Raw genomic sequence first — 19,529 nt, 5'->3', positions numbered from 1 at the left:
AAGAAAAGGGGCACCAGAGGGAAATAAGAGCCGAGGGCGACCTAAAGAGACATGGAGAACTGTAGACGGAGAAAGGCAGAAGATGGGTTTTGCCACCTAGAAAGAAAATGCCCCTGCTGCGAGAGACAGAGTGAAATGGAAAACCAGGAAAGATTCGAACCCACGAACGCCAGATTAGATCACCGTTGCTCTATCGACTGAGCTACGAGACCGGACGGGAGCAGGTCTTGGGTAAGACACCTTAGATTTGATTCAAGTCCCACTAAACATAAATAAGTCCAGTGATGTCTCAAACATTTAAATTCTTATTTGCAGTTTAAAGGTGTGAACTGGCTACAATATAATACCTGAACTAAAGCACCAATATGTAGATTTTCACTGATATCAGATATGTAGTCAACAGGACGGTTTTGTTCCCACTGTCGAACAAATTGAACTCCGCTGGTTTGTACTAGCAGATTGGAGTCACACTTAAATCGCTCAGCTACAAAGACGTTCAGATGGTACGGCTCACCCACCTGGGAAGACAAGTAGAAAAAAAGCTAACTTTAATAGACCTTATCACGGTTTTCGACGCCATTTTGACGAGTAGGCAAACCGATTGAGGTGGTTCACGGGAAAAATTATAGACAAATGTATGGAAAAATTAAAAACGTAATTGGACGCTTTCTAGCCCAGCTACATCTTTCATACTCGGCGAATAAAAACTTTTGCCTAGTTTCTTAACTTTACATTTCATAAGTTGTCCAGAATTCAATTTTTGTTTAAGTGTTTAAGATATTTGCCGTCGGATTCCCATACAAACACTGTAATTTCTACTTGTCAAGATCGTGAACTGTGATAAGGCCTATTGAAGTTAACTCAAATTGAGTGGCGTTTGAACAGGGACCTATAGAGCAGAACTACAGAAGCAATGCCTGAACTTTTGAAATAGTTGATAACAATATTATCAACCTACTCTTAAAGTCATGTTGAATGCTTGAGATGTCAGGAATCCTGACTCTTGACACTTCCCTCCAACAACTACTCCATGCTTAGGAACGAGTTCACTTTCACCTTTAAGACAAAGAAAAGTGTCAAGGAAACCGCTATGATCACTTCTGTTATGTCATTGGTCAAAATTTGACCTTGCTACGTCTATACTGGGCAATTGGAATGTTTTATTATGTTATGAAATTAAAATCTTTTAACGCGGTGCTTTAATTTGATTAGTAGTTTAGCCGTTTTGCAGAAGGCTAGTTATGATTTCTTATTGCATCTTTTAGAAAAGAAAACGACCGCTTTTCTGTACAAATAGTCTGAAGCAAAAAACTCGAGAGAGTCTACAAGAATTCGAAAGTAATTATCCATGTTATTCTGTAAACTTTTAAATTTTCTTAAACTTTCTCGAGTGTTTGCTCAGCAGGCCTTGTTAAGGAAACATGTGTCCTAGAGGAAATGTCCAGCTTGTGTAGTCAGTCACCCGCTTGCTCGTTGCAAAGGTACCGATAGTCTTTCGTGGCTTGTTTGCTGATCTCTTTCCTGACTCTTTCAACTAAAAACAACAATGAGCACCTAAAGTGTTGAGACACTTGCCACTTTTTGAGTACATTGGACAAATTGTCATTAAAGATGTGAATATTGTTCATCGTGGTGTAAGATAGGTAATGAACGTTTATTCGTTTGTCTCACGAGTAGAATCGCACGAAAGAGCAGTTAACTAACCTTTCAGGGCGGGAGATAAGTTGATTGTCGCACACGGAATCGTGCTGTTCAAAGGATTGTTAAAAACCTGCATTGCTAACTGGCCATTGATGAATACCCATAATTCTTCACCACCAGCAAAAGCCATATTTTCCTGACCAGAGAAGTTGAACGACGTGCGAACAGCTGCAGTGAATCTAAGAGAAATATTGAGTTAGCATTTTCGAAAGTTTTTCACTATAAATGTTTCAAATATACATGGAGTGTTTTTGTACACTTTTCAAGTGTAAAATAACTGGATTGTTTGTGGGCAGCACAACTCGCAATTTTGATATTTTTGTATTTGTTAATGTTTTTTGTGTATTTTATACTCTGGAAAACATGCTATTTTTCCTGTTATCCAATAATCTTAGGCTGCATTAAGAAATTGTATAAGGCTTTGCAATATTTCTAGTTTAAGTAATGGTTAAAGAGCAAAACCAACCTCGTTTCCAGGGCTTTTCCCTTAAAAACTTGTTAAAAAAAAACTTGATTCTCTGAGGTTATAATTGTTTCAAAATACGACATTTCGGGCAGTTTTACTGTCCTTCTTCAAGTTGTAGCAAAATTGCGGACTGTTGTTGTTCTTGTGCACCCACGGTCTAATTTTTGGTTACCTGCTGTATGTTAGTCGTTAAGCTAACAGCGTTTCTTGGCACGATTCACTCATGTTATATGGAGTACTTTGGCGTTTTGACGCGGCGTGGCCAAGTGACCAAGGGCGCTGGACTTGTAATACCCAGGCCCCGGGTTTGAAATCCTCCTCCCTGCCACTAGATGGATTTGTCCTCGGTGGCCCCAAATTCAACTCCTCTACGCTCCCAACTGGTCATTCTGTTCTGTTTACAGTGTCCCCCATTAGCACAACAGTGCTAAAGACATCGACACTTAAATAAAGTTATTATTTATTATTTTATTTTTTATGGCCTAACTATATTCTTTTATTATTCTGATCAAAGAAGCGATTCAGACAAACTATTATAGAGCAAAGGTTTGCATTCATGTTGTGCCCGTACATTGCTACATACCCATAATTCCTCAGTGCATTAGTGTAACAATCCCTCTGTCCTTCTGCTCCCCATCCACGGCCATCGACTGGGAAGAATTTGTCATTAAAATACCGAAACACTGGATTGCCATTAGAATCTGTTTCCCACTGTTTCTTTAGTTGCAGGCTCCCTTCATAATGCTGGTTTCTTAATGACTCGGCTCTGAACCAATCAGAGAAGCTGTCTCCAGTTGGGTTTGAAGATACCGCTAGCCAACTGGTATACGGGCTTGCGATGTATCTTGGGCTGTTGTACATTTCACGGTAATTACTGGGGATTCCTACAAAGTCACCGTCAGCAGCTCTAAAGAACAAGCATGGAAGCAATAAATCATGCAATGAAGGACTAACAATTGAATGCTGTAATTAGAAATTATCCTACAAAATCGTCTGATACTTAGCCGACGAGGCCGTAGACCGGGTTTGTTAAAGACGATATTCCGCAAGATTGAGCAGGATAATTGTTTGATTAGTCAATAAATTGTCAACGTAATGCATTTAACAGCAAGAAAAACTTCATGTGGCCACACGGTGCTTTGCAAGACTTCGGACGAATCTTAACAACCTACCGATATCGCAGGATATCGATTATTTATGGATGACAGATAAAAATGACTTTCTGAGCTGTAGCCTTTTCATGAAACACGCGACTTAAAATCTTAAAAGAGAATTGTTTACGCCACCATCTTTTTTTAAAGGTTCAGGCATTTCTAATAAAAATCCATAATAGCCGATTAATATGAAAACTTAACCCTATTCAGACCGGGGGGGGGGGGGGCTTTTGAGGCCCGCGCTGACTTTGAACTTTTATAACTTTTTTAAGATTAAATCAAACGCTCCCAACCTTTCTGAGTTTTCCTAAAATTTATATGGCAACAATTTGGTAGGGTTGGATGATGTGTCATGAACTTGACATTACCATGGCAACGTCATTTTGACAGGCATGTTTTCCCAAATTTGTAATTTTGCGTGTTTCTGTCAATAAAAATCAACTTAAATGGAATTATTTTTACATTTTTACGGGTTTAAAGCACATTTTTTATTGATTTTGAGTACTTTGCAATAATTTTGGGTGGTTTTCGGGCATTTTGGAAAAAATTTGAAATCCAAGATGGCGGATCCAAGATGGCGGCTGTTTTGACATCATGATGTAATTGTCACGTGATGTGACGTCACCATATCACGTGACATATACCAAAAGAAAGATTTTCGGACATACAATACATCCTATAAGTTTCATTGTGATTGCTTAAATATTCTGAAAGTTAGATAGGGGGGGCTTCCGAAGCCCCCCCCCCGGTCTGAGAAGGTCCAAAAAAGCCCGGTCTGAATAGGGTTAAAATAGTTCATTATTTATTAATTACCTGAAATCGTAGAAAGTAACATCCAAGAAATAGTTTGTCTTATTGGCAGTCGTGTTGGTTACTGGAGCTAAAATGTTAGAAATACGAATATCCTGTAAGCTGATACCCCACTTGCACTAAAGCTGGAACACTTTTAAAAGCTGTATAGTTAAATACGGTTTAAAACAGGGGCCATCACCCATGAGGGGTGCACCACTAAGGAATGGAGTTTATTTTGGCCGAATACCAGTTGTATTAGAAAGCCGCAGGTCACCTCGAGGGGGGGGGGGGGAGTGCGCACCTCCATCACCCTCTCCCTCTAGGGTGACTTGTCGACTTAAATTTAGCACAAAGTGAAAGAACAAATTAGAGCTTACATGAACCCTTTGTAAAATTCAGTGTTTCAGTTTACTCTTAGACATTTCCATTTTGTTAAACAGGATTAAACAAAACATGTTTAGCTGGTGTGATTGTAATACAATTTCTGTAGTGAATGTCATTAACAAACATATGAAGTTCTCGGAATAATGATTGTTTTGCATTACGTACCAGACCTCTTATTAAATAAACTCATAAAATTTAACTTCAGTAACCTTTGCCCTCTACGGTAGTAACCGAGGTTTCTTCGCTTTTTGGCGTCGTCCTGGTCCACAAAGATCCCAAGGGTCCCCCTCCAAGGAACGTCCCGTTATAGGCAGATACTGTCATGGTCAGGTGGCAAGTATAGTCGGTCCCAGCCCGCACGCCGTCAGCTCGTGTGAACAATAGGAACTCCTTTGTTGAAGTGCCTGTCAAGGTTGGAGCATCGTCGCTTAAACACGTCACAGAGTACTTCACACTTTTTATCTAAAATGAGCAAAAAAGGGAACGTGATGAGTTTCTCTCAAGCACAGTAAGCGTAACAATGTTGGGGTACGCATTCTCACTACCTTGTATTTATCAGACGGTTGATTTTGATTGGTTTTATAAAACAATAAAAGCTCATAGCCTCGATTGTTGGTGCTGGCAAAAAGAAGTATCGCAGCCTCTGGAGACGAGATTGGGATTTCCAAGCGCTCGTTTCTCTAACGCTGGTCAGGGAGAACGCAGACTCTGGTTACGAGGTTGGAATTCATCAACCAAACTTGGAAGCACAAATAATTTTAACTATAAAAATTGGAATCTTCAGTATAAGCTGTGAAAGACAAGATAGAAGGAAAAACAAGAAATACGCATGAATATAATTGAATAATAAGTGATAATTGTGCAAGAAAGGACTTGAATGTTGAACAGGATCTGCAGAAAAATAAGTTTCTCTCGAGGAAGATATACATTTTAACGCCGGCACAAAAAAATAGTTCCATACTTTCACAGGATTTGTGTAACGAGTGTAAGGACACAGATTGTTTATAGATAGAGCGGTTTTCACTTGAGTGTCGAAAGTAATTTGCGTTTGCTTTGGTTTTGCGTTCACTACGCTTAGTGATTGGTTTAAAAATTTCGCGCCACTTTCTCGGCCAATCAGGAGTAAAACCAAAACCAATCGTGACTCGCTCGCGCACGTTTTCCCGCGATTCGTTGACAGCTACATGTATTTTTTTCGAGTTTTGATTGGTTCACTGGATTGTCTGTGTCCTTTGTGATTGGCCAGAGTAATTACTTTGGTTTTGGTTTTACGACACTCAATTGAAAACTGCTCTAAATAAAAGGCGTTCAGTATCACCTTGACAGCATCCCATGTGCTGAGCGTTGTCGTGTTCTGTGTGAAGTTTATAAACGAATGAAGTTCATGAGGCCTGTCCCACGTGACATTCAACAGAAAATCACCAGGCGCTGATGCCGACACGTTGACAGGATCTGAAAAAAAAAATGAACTTTATGCTAAAGGGTATAAAAAGTGTTTTTGGAAGAGATTTGAGGTGTTAGATATATTGCCGCCAAACAGCGCCTCGGGTATTTGATATATACCCCCAAACTAACCTATTTTTTTCGAACGAATTACTATTTTTCTGTTTTTTTTTTCTTTTTTTTCCTAAAATAGTGTTATTGTGCGTAAAAATTAAGCTTACAAATAAATATATACAGTGTACTCGTCTCGGGCGTTGGTTTTACCCTGCTGAACTGGATGGAATTGAAGAATACGAGTTATTAATAATTTTATCCTTAATTGGAAAGGAATACACTGGTAGTGTTTCATATATTGATCTTAAACTTGTTAACAATTATTTTGTTACATTAATATCTTACTGCAGAGAAACCGTTGGCGGTAAAGTTCCTCGTAGGACCCTCCTGGATAGAACTTTGCTCCAGCTACTTGTGAAGGTGTACGACAGACAGCAGCTCTTGAGGAACTTAAGGCGTTAATGGCAACAACAAGAGAGTCGTATACGTTACAGTCACAAGCGAACTGGTTTGAGCCTGCAAGATTGCTGCAATAGAAGAGACGGAACACTATGGTAGTCACGTAATATTCATATGATAGTCACTGACAACTGAGCTTTACCGTCAGAACCTTGGAGTTTGCGAAAACTGCGACAAACTAAAATGCGCTGGAGTATCAACAGGTTGCAAAATGGTTGACCAGGCAGCATGACTGTCAATATTTCCTTACAATGCGATTACTTCCAATTTGATAGCTACAGTGGAATCCCGTTAATACCGCCACCAACGAGTCATGAAAATTTGGCCGTATTAACGGGGTTGTGTCAAATTTCATGACTGGTCTACTCCTGGGGCATACTTCAATTGTACTTCTAAACAACTGTTTTTTAATAAACATCCCGACTGCAGATACACAGTAATCAAAGACAAATGAAGATTCAATCAGCACATATACAATATAATGGAAATATGAACATGACTCGATTGAAAAATGGGTATTTGGTTTGAGTGGCCGTATTAACGGGGTAAAATTATAAAGGATTATATAGGTTGGGGTTTTAGAATGTGGCCGTTGGCTACATTAATGGGGTGGCTGCATTTACAAGGTTTTAATTACAAGAAAATGAATGGGCGTTTCGCCGGGACAAAAAAAGTGACCGTAACAACGAGGAGGCGGGGTTTCACTGTACACGTAAACGACTCATAACACTTATGTTCTAGTTACAATACTTGTGCGACATTACATTACATACAACAAGACCACTAACCGTTGATATACACTGTCACACTTCAATTACATTATAGCTCACATCGTCGTAAATTTTCCCTAGTTTCCTGTAAGTTTATCCAGTGAAATTTTATACTTACAGTTCTTGCAGATTGGGAAGTCCGTTGAAACAGTCCTGTCCTAGATTTTCTATTTTGTTATCCTTGAGCCACCTGGAGAAACGAAAGGAATATGCAATTCAAGAAGTAAACGAATACATTGAATCATCTTGCGTGATTCCCAAGTGCATTCATTCATTTTTAGTTCATTGCTTATTGGAGGTCTGGAAACTTCTCATCTAAAATCATTCACTCAGATTAAACTAAAAACACTGTACTTACAAAGCCCGAAGACGGTCCAGTTTGGGAAACGTTGGCAAAAACACAATCCGGTTACTATATAAATACCTGTATCGGACAAGGAATAAAACAGTGCAAAAAATAATTGGTAAAGGTGATTGTAGGTACACATAAACTATGCAAAAAGTAAGTTCATATTGTAGATATTCAACATGGTTTCATGTGAGGTATGAAAATTCTGCTGCAGCTTTAAGATTACGAATTGAAGATTATTGGCCTTGTGATATCACAGGTATAATTCGAGCCTCTGACTACCTAAGGCGCGGGGAACAGAGAAAAATGTCATGGAGAAAAGACGTGAAGTTTCTTTTTTGCTTTCCTTTCACCGCGTGACGCTTATTTTTAACGTATCCTCAACTTTGGGAACAATTATATTCCAGCTCTATCTGATTGTTTAAATTTACTTTTGCATTCAGCTTTTTTAAGAACGTTGTAAAGCACAATTAAACATTTTGTGATTATTATTTGTTACTTACAATCGATCCAGTTCGACGAGACCGTTAAAGGCTCCTGGCTCAATCACACTGATGCGGTTTCTTTGTAATTCTCTATCAGATACAAACAATAACATAAAAGTAAAGCCCTTTAGGAACTTCGTAACTGTTTCGCTGACATAAAGCAACTATGGTGCGCCGTAAACAGAATCCCATAAACTGAAACTAGTAGCGGTGATGTCTAAAGTTGGGTTTTGTTGTATTGATTTTGTACAGGAACATTGCTACAACTTCAGAATGGGATGTAAAGTCAAGTGAAGTATAATCAAGATAATTCAATTCACGTCAAGTCAAGACACGTTAAGTCAAGTCAATTTAAGTCACGTCAAGTCGAATCAAGTGACGTCAGACCAGTTAAACGAACTTACAATATTTCGAGGTTTTTCAGCTTGCTAAATAAGTTGGCGCCCAATGAAGTGATAAGATTATCCGGAAGAAACCTGTTATGAACAAAGAAAAACAATTAATTGCAGAAGACAGTCAAAATATCATGCATTACACATGCATTACTAACCGTTATACCAGATGGGACATAACCCTTGTCTATCTCTAATCCTGGATTTCCACTGACGCGTATTTTTTCCGTGCGTTTCCGTGCGTGAAAAATTTTAGAGACAATGTATGAACGACTTACGTAAACGTGTACGCAAGCAGTTCCTACATTGTCTCTAAATATTCTCACGCACGTTAACGTACGTAAAAAATTACGCGTCAGTGGTAATCCACCTTATCTCCTGTCTATCTCCGGTCTTTAACTGGAGATCAGCTTTTAGATAGCTCCCTTAATTTCACTTCCGTAGTTTTGTGGCTATGTTTTTCCGTTCTGTCATTCCAACTGCTATTTGAAATTTTCTTTCATTTAAAAAAACTGAGATGAGTTAGACTGTATAAGTAAACATTTACTGTATATCTTACAAATGTCTGAGATTCTGAAACGAATCCAGCCAGCCAACGGGAATGGATGGAATCTGGTTATTACGTAATTCCCTGAAAAAAAGGGAAAAAGATTACGCGATCAGAAAACTATCTACAGTAGTACACAGTTTATCTTTATCCTCGCAAAGTACCATCTAAATTCTACGTGAAAACGATTGAGACAAATACTGAATTTCTTTAGATCAACTGCATGTACACGTTTCACTGTTGATATCATCGAAAATGAATTGAACACTTGGTAGCCTTGTATAGTATCAGTAAACATGGAGCAACTCAAGATTGTGGTACCTCAAGGTGCTATGATCTTGAGATGGGACGTCAACTTTAAGGAGTCAGGTTGAGGTAAAAGAGTCTGTTAAGGTCGCGCGGGACCCTTGCTCATTAATAAATTCATTAGCCAAATTTCTTGACGGAGTGCTATCTTGTAAAGCTTTAATTCACTACATTTTGAACACCGATTCCTCTAAAATTTAACAAGGATACTAGGGGATGATGGAATTATATCATGATTGTCCTTATACCGAGAGATGACCGTTGACTGTGACGTTACAAGCTTTTAAAAGTTTAACTGCAGATAATGCGATTTTGTGTCCAAGTTTTGAGCTAGAACAGCGCACCAAATTAAATGATTATATAGCCTAGTGATAAATCATAACCCCTTTTGTGCTATGGCTAGAACGAAGTTTTCGATTTCAAAAACTGCTACAAGTCAATGGCTTCTAAGAGAGCAAAAATGTGAAATCTAAACTTTGAAACGTGCTATCTTCATTTTGAGAAGGAAATTTAAAAATTCGCTCTAGTCATAGCACAATAGAGTACATCAAGTTTATGTTCCTAGCGAATCAAGTCTTGAAATTCTATATCGGCGGAGAAAACTTGGACACAAAATTAAAGGTTTTGAGGCTTCCGAAGACCTTCCGAATCAATGTTTACAACAACGTGTGATATATTCAAAGCTGTGAATCTAATTATGATAATTCCCTATGTTCCAGCGCACGTGGCACAAAGCTGAGAACAATTACTAGTAATCACTTGCACAAAAGAGTTTAAAAACAAACATTCTCATGAATATTTCGTTTGTTGTCGGCTTTAGTCGTCCGGCAGTTCGTGCATACTCTTTAAATAAATACATACTAATCATTGCAAGGGTCTTGCGCGACCTTAAAACTCATATTAACCTAGCGTACATAGGTAAACATTACGGAAAGTGAAAACAAATAGCTTTCCAGCACTATAGAACTGTTGTGGACCTGTACTGTGTAGTTGTGATTGTTTGCCTTATAAAGAAATGTCCAATAAGCTAATACAATAACTCTGTCTGCGGGTTATTTTTATCTATTTCTCTTACAGAACTCTTGGGTCTTGTTTCTCCAGGGCCTTCGAGGGAAATAAAACCAGTTTATTGTCTCTAAGTCGTCTGCAAATAAAGATCAAATGCATTTAACCACAGTGAACGAAACATTATTCAAATGTAATGCCAGTTTACACGAGGATGGTAAAACTAAGCGTTAGAAAGCCATGGCAGTGTGTACATATAATGGGCAATTGTAACTGTCGACATAACAAGGTTAAATTATATTTGTTCTCTGGACAATGATGTCTGTTTTTATCTCATTAATAGAAAGATTAAAAAACCTTACATTTGTCCATTGACTTTGACTCCTTTCAGTGAATCCTCATGGAGAGTTTGAATTTCGTTCTTAGAGAGGTCCCTAGAAAATGGATCAATACCAAACCGTTAGATAACTAAGAAGTATTGACGAATTTTTTACGAGATAATTTTCTCAGAAAACAAATATCGAGAAGTAAAATTGGTTTCAATGATAGATGCTTTATAGCCATTATTATACATTGTAGTCACTATCTGTCTTCTAATTGGCTAAGAGCCTACAGCTAATTTTGGGAATCAGCGCAACCTACTGTAATCTGTAGGTTGCGCGCGCAATGCAGAGCAATTTCAACTTCGCGTGTGGTGAGTGGCATCTTGCACACAGCGAAGTAAAAGCATGGCTAGTCGATTTGCTTCTTCAACCGAGCAAGAAATTAAAAACTCCCTGGATGATAAAGACTCAGAAAACGCAAAAAGATCGACAAAAGTTGCGAAGGAACTGTTCCACGAACACTTTGAGGGGAAAAACATTCAGGAGCCGGACCGCAAGAAGAGATTAGCACAAGTGTTGAAAGCGTTTGTTGTTATTTTCTTTAAAACAATGTATAATAAAAACAATTACTGATTAGATTCTGTTTTGTGATACCCGGAATAATCAAGGTCGAGGTAAATGTTGTAAGCCGGCTGAGGCTGATAACACTTACCTTGACCTTGAATATTACGGATATCACAAAAACCTCATTCAATAATTGTTTATTCACTGTAACACGATAGTTGTCCTTACAGCACTGCTCTTATTAAAGAGCCACTGTCTCCAAACATCTTCACTGTAATTGCTTGAATGGCGTTACTTTGAAGATACCTGTTATAAAGCAAAATGAGAATTAATAGTTTAGGATAATACAACTATAACTTGATTACTGTTTGTTTTATTTTCAGCTGACAATATTGAAAGAGATGGAGTACAGGTGCAGAAATTCACAAATACAGTGTCTGTATTACTATGTTAAGGAAGCAATGTAAAGTAGTATAGCGCTGGTCATGTTATTTTCCCCGTTCAAGACCTCTACCACGCCAAACGCTAACTTTGTTTCAGGTAAGTTCGGTAGCCTTTTCTAAGCTCCTAGATTGCGGAGAAATTCGAGAGGATAGAATGGGGACAAATAGCATTTTAACACAGTTTTCCACAATTCACCAGCGCCAAGAAACAGGCTGTAGTTCTCGGGGTTGGTAGTCCCGAGCCTGAGTTTGGCTGCCCGGTCCACCTCACCACGTGAAAACTGGGAACCCGGGTTCAAATAGCCTGCGAGTAGGCTCTCTATTCGGGGGCAACGTGAATCTCCTTCTTCGAGAGCGCGGAAGGCGCGATCCCGCGAGTGCCGAAGGCGCGAGTTTCGGCGAGCGAAGCGAGCCCGCAGGCAAAACGATTTTGCAAAACGATTTTGCCCGCGGGCTTTGCAAAACGATTTTGCCCGCGGGCTCGCTTCGCTCGCCGAAACTCGCGCCTTCGGCACTCGCGGGATCGCGCCTTCCGCGCTCTCGAAGAAGGAGATTCACGTTGCCCCCGAATAGAGAGCCTGCTCGCAGGCTAGGGTTCAAAATACAAATTTTCTCTGCACGTTACGGGATACCATGACTTTAAACATTGGAACCTTGTACGCAACATCGCATAGTTATAAGGAAAAGAACATCCGGTTTAATTGTAAGTCAACGCAACGTAGGGTTGAAACTCTCAATAAATGTTCAAGCACAGAAAATGCCAAATTTGATGAAGGTTTTCCTAAGTCTCTTACGCTTGTACGAATCTGCTTCTTTAATGGCACTTACAGATGCCTTGTGTTGATCCTCAGGAATGCATTCTCTTCAACTGTTCTTATGTTGTTGTACTGCATTTCTCTGTTGAAGCAAGTAAAAAAAAAAAACAAACATCGGTCTATGCAACACGAGACGTTTTAATAGTACAACAGGTGTAATTGTGCTTGTGTTGCAGAAAAACAGACAATGGAGAAATCTGACGTAGATTTCTGTATACTCACAAATCAAAGCTAACATGAACATCCCTGAATGATTCAGAAGTGATCTTTTTCAGTTCCAAGTATCTCAGATCGCTAAAGAGGATAAACGCAATGAAAATGATTAGAAGTTCTCTTTTCCAAGACAGCAAATAAAAAAGCAAATAAAAGTGCTATGTTTTCATGCTTAAGGAATACTCACATGTAGCACGCCTTCACATTGTCAAAGGCGCCTGAGTCAATACTCTTCAACAAGTTTTTGCCTGGGCTTGGACCTCCAAATTGTCTTGATGCAAGGAGGAATAAATTGTAGATTGTTATTAGAAATAAATAATTTATAATGAGCTAGCTGTTAATAAACGAATACCACGAATGGACGAGTTAATGAAAACGCGAAGAGAGAAGAAAAACAATAACGGCAAACGTAACACGCGGATGACCCATTGGTTTTGGTGATGCTCCTGAGTGATGGAAAAAACAAAACAAAAAAAAAAACAAACAAACAAACAAATGTTCATTACTTCCAAGGAAAAAGGCATACTCACAGAGTACAAGATTGACCATCAAATGTTTGGAAGGCGCCACTGTCAATTGACACGATTTCATTTTCTTGGAAATTCCTATTGAGGCAAATGGTTTTCATTGTAAGAACAACACAAATCCTGTCTTAAAAGATTAATGGCTTTACATTTAAGATGTATCATACAGAACAACATTATTACTTTTTTAATTATATCAGATGCAAAACTACAGAAACTTAAAAAAAGAGACCAGTTCTGAAACTTTTGGTAGACAAAACCATTAATGGACAGAAGATGCTTTTAAAAAAACTTTCTATTACATGCTAAAAAAAATCAAACAAAAGTTATTATCCACCTCTGTCTTCAGTTCTCTAATCTTACCCCTGATGCTGGCTTATCTGGGCTGATTTGGACGTTATTTGCGCATGCAAGTAAACAAGAGCACAACTAAGCTCAGGATTAACCGGTGCCAGTTTTTCTCCTACCATATTGTTCCTCTGTGGGAACTACTACATCCACCGCTGATGCATCGAACGTTTACAAATGTTCCGTTGGCGATTGAGGTTATTCTGTTATTTGAAAAGTCTCTGTAAAACAAAAAGACAAAAATAACATTATCAGTCGATGGAAAGTAGTTTTGCTGTAGATACATGTTTGAACGTTAGAATGACTAATGAAAGTGAAGATGATATTTTAAACACAAATCAGATGTGACACAAAACTCCAAAGGCAAGATAGATTACACGTCTACTCCACTATTAACAATAATTCTACTTGTACGCTTTTCTTAGTTTATATACCACTGCCTGTAAAAACTGGCTTTAAAATTTCGCAATATATCTTACATATACTACTTTTATTTAAATTAGTTCCTTATTCCTTTTTGTTATTTTTACTCCTTTTTGTTATTGTCATACGTTTTATACATAAGCCTGTGGAGGGTAACCTCATCCCGCGCATGACATAAATAAATAAATTGATCGATCGATTGCTTGGCAGCGTTTCGTCCAATTATAAAACGTTTGCTTTTATAGCGTTTCTACATGTTTTTGTAAAAGGAGGGGTCAGGAAATTTTTGACGCGATATACGAAGAAAGCAAAACACTATTCTAACTTACATCTGGTTCATCTGTTTGTTGTGGAAGTCCCCGCCATTTGGAAGAGACGTGAGATGATTATTGTCGAGTTTCCTGGCAAAGTAATAAGTATAACTTGTTAGTGATTTTTTCATTACCTCGCACTAGTCTGTTTAGGATAGCGACTTGCGTTACCTACTAAAAACGACATGTCTGCACTCAGCGCGTACTAGCAAAGCCGTTTTCGAGTGTCCGAGTCATCTAAACCAAGATGCAGTGTTCAAATGAATGTCACCAAAAAACAAAAGAGAGGAAGTAAGATAGGTTTAAATGAGCCAAGCACGCATAGAAAAAAGTGCTAAAATATTTTAGAGATTTATCAAACGCTGGCAAGACAGACTCTTCACCTTTTTTGGAATATTCGCTTCATTTATTAAAAACGGCTAGTTTATAAAACAATGATGACTTCAATTTCTGGTTTATAAACCGTATGATTTTTCCTGTGTTTGTTTTTTTATTCCATTAGTGTTTGGATTTTGAAAATTTGGTTGAAGGCTCTTTTGTCATCGCCAAAACTACCTCTAGAAAATCTCGAGCTCCTTTAACATAAGAATCATAAAGGCCTAAGTCCAAAATGTTCAACAAATTTAAAAGCAATAATTAGTAAACATACGCATTTATGAAACACTAAAGTGTATGCATCGTTTTCAGGGAGGCGAATCTGACTCGTCCCCAGTCGTCTTTTGAGTCCGTCTTGAGTCGACTGCTCAACACGGAGGGAATCATGGGAAGGAAGAGAAGAAGCTTCTTGCAATTTTCTTGCAATTTTCAGAATTTTCGCATAAGAGACGACTGGGGACGAGTCAGGAGGCGAATGCCAACTATACATAAGTACACTTACAAGCGACCAAAGCGATTAACCCCTGCAAACGTCCCATCTTCAATGAACGCTATTTCGTTGTTGTCTAAATCCCTGTTGGTTAAAGATACAATTAGTTACAACGGTAAACAATTGACATGCAAAGTGAATCCGATACAAGGTAAACCGCTTTAATACTAATTTCGTATCCCTGTTTGGTATACGGACGTCTTGTGCATAAGAACTGGGAACTACCGAATTCACAAATTTGATTGGCTTAAATCGACATTGACCTCGGTTTTGATTTTCCAATCTAGACTAGCATCTAGACCGCTCTAGCTGTCAATTTGTAGTGCGAACGTTACAAGCAAAACATGCAAATGACACCGTTAGTAAGCGTTTTTCTGTATGAGTACTTACAGAGTTGCTACGTTAGCAAGATCGCGAAACGACACCTTCAAGATTCGGCCGATCTTGTTATCACCAAGCGCACTGACAAGAAAATAAATGCATAACAACGTTAAAACAAGGTTATCACTATATGAACTTGAGATTAAAATTTGACTTTTCATCTGCCCTCTTAGGGAGTCTCCCTCCAACAAAAAAATGTCTTAAAACACAACTATAACTTGTTTATAAGGGAGCTATGTCATGGTTTTTTAAGTCATTTTTCTGATTGCTTTTAAATTAATGAAGATGAAGTGTTCAACATGACACGAGCATGGGACAAAGAAAAATTCTCAGTCCCCGACGGGAATCGAACCCATGGCCTCCCAGATGAAAAAGCGTGCCGATTTTTTCGAACCATGGGTTCGATTCCCGTCGGGGACTCAGAATTTTTTTTTGTCCCATGCTCGAGTCATGTTGAACACTTCATCTTCATTATTTATTACCGAGCTTAAAATTTACCATCTTTATTATTTACTACTTTCAAATTGAAGGAAACCTCAAAATAAAAATTTTTCTAACGTAGAAAAACACCAGCGGAGAATAAAAAGCCAAAGATAAACAAAGATGGTTCGACTGACGAAGATTAAGACGGATTACAAATGATAAACTTGAAAAAACGTGCCGATTTTTTCAAGATGCGTTGTCCGTGACGTAGCTCCTTTTTTCGACTTTTTTTGCTTGTTTACAAGCAAAAAAGTAGGAGAATAGCGTTTAGTGGACTCAAATCTGAACCGGAAGGGATCGCATTCTTGTTAACTCTCAAGGGAATAATTTCCGCTGTGGGTGATCAAAGCGCGTGACTTGTAAGTGTCACTCTATAGTTGTGCTTCAGCACTTCCGTTCTTGTAGAAAAAACGTGACTTGTCAAATTTACAAACATTATATAAGAATCAAAAACGTGAGTAGCCCAAATCTTACGTCACATAACCAATTAAGAATGTAAGCGGTTCAGCGCTCGAAGGCCGTGAAGTTTAAAACGATTAAGAACGCAATTTTTACTAGTACAAGTCTTTAGGCGCTAATATTAATTTAACCTAAAACGATTAACAACGCAAATTTGTACTCGTACAAGTCTTTCACACACTAAAACGTTGCTAATAGTTAACCAAAGGGAACTCATTTCGTGACAATTGATTATTTCTGCTGAGTTGCACAATTGTGCTTCAGCACTTCCGTTCTTGTAGAAAAAACCTGTGACTTGTCAAATTTACAAACATTATATAAGAATCAAAAACGTGAGTAGCCCAAATCTTACGTCACATAACCAATTAAGAATGTAAGCGGTTCAGCGCTCGAAGGCAGTGAAGTTTAAAACGATTAAGAACGCAATTTTTACTAGTACAAGTCTTTAGGCGCTAATATTAATTTAACCTAAAACGATTAACAACGCAAATTTGTACTCGTACAAGTCTTTCACACACTAAAACGTTGCTAATAGTTAACCAAAGGGATCTCATTTCGTAACAATTGATTATTTCTGCTGAGTTGCACAATTTAGAATTGCAACATCATCTAGCGAAGCGCACTATTACTAAAAATAGATTTCGCCACATGATACCCCCCCCCCCCCCCCGCGTGAGTCGGACAACAATTTTAGTTTGGGCAAAGGCTTTGTATGGAGGGGACGCATTCTTGACAAGAAAAAAGGGGCGAGAAAGGCACAATGTGAGGCCGAGATTCTCGAAAGGCTCGAAAAATGATAGATTCCAAACATTTTTGCTTTAGTAAGTGAAAACAGATTGAAGGTATCCAAAAAATGGCCCAAAATTGAATTTATTAGTCGAAGATCCGGCAATAACACCTTGATTCCCACTGCAAAATTATTCAGGCTGCCGAAAAAATTTAAGCGGCGGATAGCGAATTACTATCGAATTATATAATTGCGAAGGATAGCACTTGTATGTTTGCTTCATTTAGGCACCGGAAAGATCGTCGGTTGCAAGAAGTTCAGAATTCTTCCCGAATTTGACGGCACTGATCGCCGGCCATCCGATCTGTTTCGACACATGATAGATAGAGCGCGAAAATATTATGCTATTCAAACGCCTTTCTAATGGAATTGACGGCGGGTTTGATTTAAATAAAGCTATTATTTATCCCCATTACTATTACAGACTGCAGCTACAGCTGCCGAGCTCGAACAGTGTATATTAAATAGTATTTGCCGCGACAATTGTGTAACGAAATTGACCTCTAAAAATATTCGGGTCAGGCAAGCGCAAGGGGACCGATCGGACGAGCGTTTCTTTGTGTAATTTTGTGGTGGCATAAATCTGAGGTTAGCTCTGTTGTGTTGGAAAATGTGCCACTAAGAACAGTGTAAACGTTTTGCATTTCTCATAAAAATAAATGTTTTCTTTCAGCAAATCCCGGCAGCAAATCGGGCCTTTATGATCTTTATAATCCATTCAATAACTGAGAGTAAAACATTTTACACATTTATTGAATAATCGCTCTGTTTGACAAACCTTTTGTTTCAAACCACGGATTGAGCTTTCTACGTTGCACAGGTAAGGCTTTCTCTCGAAATCCGAGCCAATCTGGCCATGGTTTTGTGAAACAATCGCTAAATATTCCTCCAAAGTGCCCGCCAACCATACATTGCTCTTACAGAGAGCGGTTTGTTTGTTTGAATTTTGACTCACACCGGGGGTCAAATTCTGTGACGTCATTAGTGCGCTTCGCTAATTGCAACATCATTAAATGTGTTAAGTGATATTTATAAGTGTTTTTGTAGCCTGTTGTGAAATTACTTCCGGTGTAAGCAGTAAACGTTAAACGTTTCTTCTGTTCAGAAGGTAAATGCATCGATCGCCATTAGAAAAATAACAGCAACTGTTTTGCTGGAAATGTAGTCTTTAGAAATGGCATGTGTAGCTGTAAGGTAAAGAATAACGCGAGGAGAAGCGGCTTTTGGTAATATCCAAACGAAAATTTACTTCTCAATGTGGGGTTAAGATTGCGTGACGAGACAAAAGGTAACTCTGTCGTGCGTAACCTAACCTGCGATCAGGCGTTATTTTTCTGCATAAGGCCGAGTAGAAATCTTTCTAACTCGAAAGGAAACAACTATTTCGATTAAACATGTTAAAGGCAAACGTCAAAGTTTACCTTTTTTAACCAAGCCAAAGTATATGAGTCGTAAAGCACCCAGTCGTCGCGACTGACCTCCGCGAAAATAAAAAATGCTTGAACTGAAAGACGTTTGAATTCTTCCATGATATGTTCGAACAACAATGCCCAGGATAAACCTTCTACTCATACTAACCTCATGCAAAAAAAAGTCGATATCTCGAAGAGATCTTTGATTAATAGCTCGATCGTTCTCGTACAGTTGCTATTCAAAAAAGTTTTTTTAAAATAATTTTGGGCGTCTTTGAGCTTTGTTTTCTCATTATTCGGCAAATTAAGATTCAGAGAACAAGTTAAACAGAAAAGTAGCTGATAAAATACAAATTAAATTGCAGTGCGATTGTTGGCTGTTTCAATTCATCGACGGAAAGGTTTGGAATAATGCGTGTGATATCTAAAAGTTACTTTAGAGAGTGGTAAAGTTGCCATGCGTTTTTCAGTAAACACACTGTACTTACAGCCAAGTTAAACTCTTAAGTCCATGGAAGGCCGTGTCTGGAATTGTCCTAATCTGATTGTTTCTTAAACCTCTACAATAAAAGAAGTAAAAAAATATGACTAGAAAGTCTGGATGAGGTTAAACTGATAGCTGAAAATTGGTCAATATATAACTGGCAGCCGACAATCGGTGCGTTTTTTAACATTATAGCTGAGATCTTTGACCTGCAAAATCTACTGATAGCTAAGAAATGGGCTGAAAATGTAAATGATAACTGAGATTCCAGCAACCCCATCCAGACCCTCTTAATACAGTGGAACCTCGATATAACAAATTGCCAAGGGACTGGCAAAGTATGTTCGCTTTCAAGGTTCTAATGTAGATAGAACTAACCCTTTTGAA

At 38.4% G+C, this 19,529-nt stretch overlaps 1 protein-coding gene across 1 annotated transcript in view; it reads right to left on the bottom strand.

Annotated features, from left to right (window-relative positions):
- The window catches only part of LOC144650562 (uncharacterized), a 65,032-nt gene that overhangs the window by 33,011 nt on the left and 12,492 nt on the right, over positions 1-19,529 (bottom strand). Inside the window, exons 22-46 of the mRNA XM_078510268.1 lie at positions 19,147-19,218; positions 15,527-15,598; positions 15,149-15,220; positions 14,290-14,361; positions 13,657-13,758; positions 13,196-13,270; positions 12,853-12,936; positions 12,675-12,746; positions 12,466-12,534; positions 11,423-11,500; positions 10,670-10,741; positions 10,378-10,446; positions 9,009-9,080; positions 8,462-8,533; positions 8,076-8,147; positions 7,582-7,647; positions 7,342-7,413; positions 6,340-6,521; positions 5,816-5,949; positions 4,707-4,959; positions 4,135-4,201; positions 2,751-3,074; positions 1,705-1,880; positions 959-1,056; positions 348-518 (exon numbers count right to left, since the gene is read on the bottom strand). Of these exons, the coding sequence (XP_078366394.1) occupies positions 348-518; positions 959-1,056; positions 1,705-1,880; positions 2,751-3,074; positions 4,135-4,201; positions 4,707-4,959; positions 5,816-5,949; positions 6,340-6,521; positions 7,342-7,413; positions 7,582-7,647; positions 8,076-8,147; positions 8,462-8,533; positions 9,009-9,080; positions 10,378-10,446; positions 10,670-10,741; positions 11,423-11,500; positions 12,466-12,534; positions 12,675-12,746; positions 12,853-12,936; positions 13,196-13,270; positions 13,657-13,758; positions 14,290-14,361; positions 15,149-15,220; positions 15,527-15,598; positions 19,147-19,218 (2,668 nt within the window). The remainder of the gene's footprint in view (positions 1-347; positions 519-958; positions 1,057-1,704; positions 1,881-2,750; positions 3,075-4,134; positions 4,202-4,706; positions 4,960-5,815; positions 5,950-6,339; positions 6,522-7,341; positions 7,414-7,581; positions 7,648-8,075; positions 8,148-8,461; positions 8,534-9,008; positions 9,081-10,377; positions 10,447-10,669; positions 10,742-11,422; positions 11,501-12,465; positions 12,535-12,674; positions 12,747-12,852; positions 12,937-13,195; positions 13,271-13,656; positions 13,759-14,289; positions 14,362-15,148; positions 15,221-15,526; positions 15,599-19,146; positions 19,219-19,529) is intronic.

This window comes from Oculina patagonica, chromosome 4 (genome assembly GCF_052425735.1).
Source record: "Oculina patagonica isolate OP01 chromosome 4, crgOcupat, whole genome shotgun sequence".
Classification (NCBI taxonomy): domain Eukaryota; kingdom Metazoa; phylum Cnidaria; class Anthozoa; order Scleractinia; family Oculinidae; genus Oculina; species Oculina patagonica.
The sequence above is the reverse complement of the archived record's forward strand: the minus strand, read 5'-3'. Positions and strand labels throughout refer to the sequence as shown.